The 2154-nt window shown below is 45.1% G+C and overlaps 1 protein-coding gene across 1 annotated transcript; it reads right to left on the reverse strand.

Moving 5' to 3' along the window:
• Window positions 1-367: 367 nt before the first annotated feature.
• On the reverse strand, window positions 368-1229 carry LOC141481536 (uncharacterized). Its single transcript, XM_074173160.1, has 2 exons — window positions 1032-1229; window positions 368-968 (listed from the first exon to the last, which is right to left on the reverse strand). The coding sequence occupies exons 1-2, from the start codon at window positions 1181-1183 to the stop codon at window positions 368-370; spliced, it is 753 nt and encodes a 250-aa protein (XP_074029261.1). The 5' UTR covers window positions 1184-1229.
• Between the last annotated feature and the right edge of the window lie 925 nt (window positions 1230-2154).

Below are 2154 nucleotides of genomic sequence, written 5' to 3' on the forward strand. Positions count from 1 at the left end.
GATTAGAGAACACAAAAATTGATGTGAGGTATTTGTCTAGAAGAACTTGGAATTGAAATAAAAAAAATAATAATAATAATAAGAGGAAGTGAAGAAAAATGCTCCAACCATCGCATTGTTCAATGTGTACCAAACCAAAAAACAGTGTACACCCTTTATTTCACTTCCTTTTCCTTTATTCAATATAAACTTAACAAATATAAACTTAAAACTACCATAATTAAATACTCCTAACTAACCTAAAACTAATCTTACATTTACACTTCATCTACAAAAAGAGTGTCCATAACTGTCACTACTTTTTTGTACAGCTCTATCGAAGAGGTCTCTGCTTTACACCTTTCCTGCAGAGATGCATAATTCCGATCTATTTCGGCCATTTCCTTTTGGATTCCCTCCGTCGGTTATCCATTTCAGCCATTTGTCGCTTCATGGTAACCAACGCGGCCTCGCTAGATCGGGCAGCTCGTTCTGCTTTCTTGCATCTCTGCAGAAAAACACTCATCTTTTCACTAACCTCTCCGATAGGCTGTGGCACCAACACCTCAGGATCCGCCGGTGTCGCTGGCAGCGGTGGTAGTCGCGTCACCAACGGCGACAATATCACCAACTCCGGAGAAGGACTCCTCGGAATTTCCACTGCTGCTGGTGCTGCTGCTGGTGTGGAGGCCCTCTTACGAGAGGTCGAAAAACTACCTGCATAAGGATTAGTCCTATTGCAAGTAGCTCGGTACTTTGAAATAGGACCAACCTTTGCTGCAGGTCGTTGGCAAACCTTCTTCACAGCCCTGACTTCCTCCTCCTCCTCGAATAAGTCAGGGCTAGAAGATCTGCACCTAACTCGCGAACGCGAAGTGGTTGGCTGGTCAACCGTCACCGCTCTCGAAGATGCTGCCTCCTCCTGGTCAGCGGACACCGGCAGAATAGACGCCACAGCATTATTCACCTCCTGTGTATTGGTTGCCATTCTGAAAAAGAAGAAATAATACAAAGTTAGTTGATATAAAAAATAACATTCCTAATTTACTTACTCAAATATCAAGTTGGTCGTTGGAACGTACTGCCTTGTTGTGGAGTGGACTGCTCTCGATGAGATGACTTCTCGAACTGAATGTTGTGGAGTGCTCTCCGGAGGGTATCGACTTCGATGCGTGAGCGGTGGGAAAATGGTGGGAGCGCACATGCGCGATGAGGGTAGGGGTGTACATGCGCAAATGTTGGGAGTCGGGGGGCGGGGGGCTTCGGGGAGGGGAGGGGCGGGGCTTCGGAAAGGGGGCGGGGCTTCGGAAAGGGGCGGGGTATCCGAAAAGTTGGTGGCGGACGGGGGGGGGGCGTGGCCCTAACGGGCCCCGCCCACTGCCTGGGCTCCGCCCAGGTGGGGTGGTGGGGCCTCCGGCCCCGGTAGGCGGGACATCTGGAGAGACATCTACGCCCTCTTCGCGCGCGCGTTCCATAAACATAATATTGCATACCTAACCTATCCTAACCTAACCTAAACCTAAACTACAGTAAAACTATTAACTAACCTAACGAGGGATATACTAACCTAACACCTAACCTAACGTAAGTATGCAGCTAACCTAACGTAGCTATTAACCTAACCTAACGAGGGAATACATTCACCATGTTGGTTCCATTAATACATCATCAGTTGGTTTTGGTTTTGGTTGTATTATTCTATGATTTGGATTAATGTTCAGTCCTGGATATCCCAGTCCACCTGATGATGATGGCCTGACTTTATAGTTTCTCTCCAAAACTTCTTTATGGTTTTTCTCCAATACTTCAACTCTCTGTTCCAGTACATCATACTTTTTCATTGTAGTCCCTGTTATGTTTGACATAGCATCAAATTTTTTATTTGTAGACGCTGTTATGTCAGACATTTTTATGTCTACATCACTTGTAAGTTTGTCAAATTTACGAGTGAAAGTTATCCGAGCCTCTGCAATTTTATCGTCAAATGCTTGCCGGGCGTCCCGAGCAATATTGCCTATTGTGGATTGTATTGCAGCTTGTAGGGCTAGAAGTATAACTTCCTTTGCTCCATTAATTTCCCCCTCAAGATATGATACAGTTACACAATCACTCTTGTCAATTGGTTCACTTGTATTTTTCAATATTTTCCTTTGCATGTCATAATGACCATCTTTT

The sequence above is a fragment of the Leptinotarsa decemlineata genome, unplaced genomic scaffold (assembly GCF_025532065.1).
Source record: "Leptinotarsa decemlineata unplaced genomic scaffold, Ldec_3_MD MMD2_tig00000199_RagTag_RagTag, whole genome shotgun sequence".
NCBI lineage: Eukaryota > Metazoa > Arthropoda > Insecta > Coleoptera > Chrysomelidae > Leptinotarsa > Leptinotarsa decemlineata.

Coding starts and splice junctions, on each gene's coding strand:
- LOC141481536 (XM_074173160.1), bottom strand. CDS start 1,183: ATGTGCGCTCCCACCATTTTCCCACCGCTCACGCATCGAAGTCGATAC. Junction 969..1,031: donor ACGACCAACTTGATATTTGA/GTAAGTAAATTA, acceptor CTTCTTTTTCAG/AATGGCAACCAATACACAGG.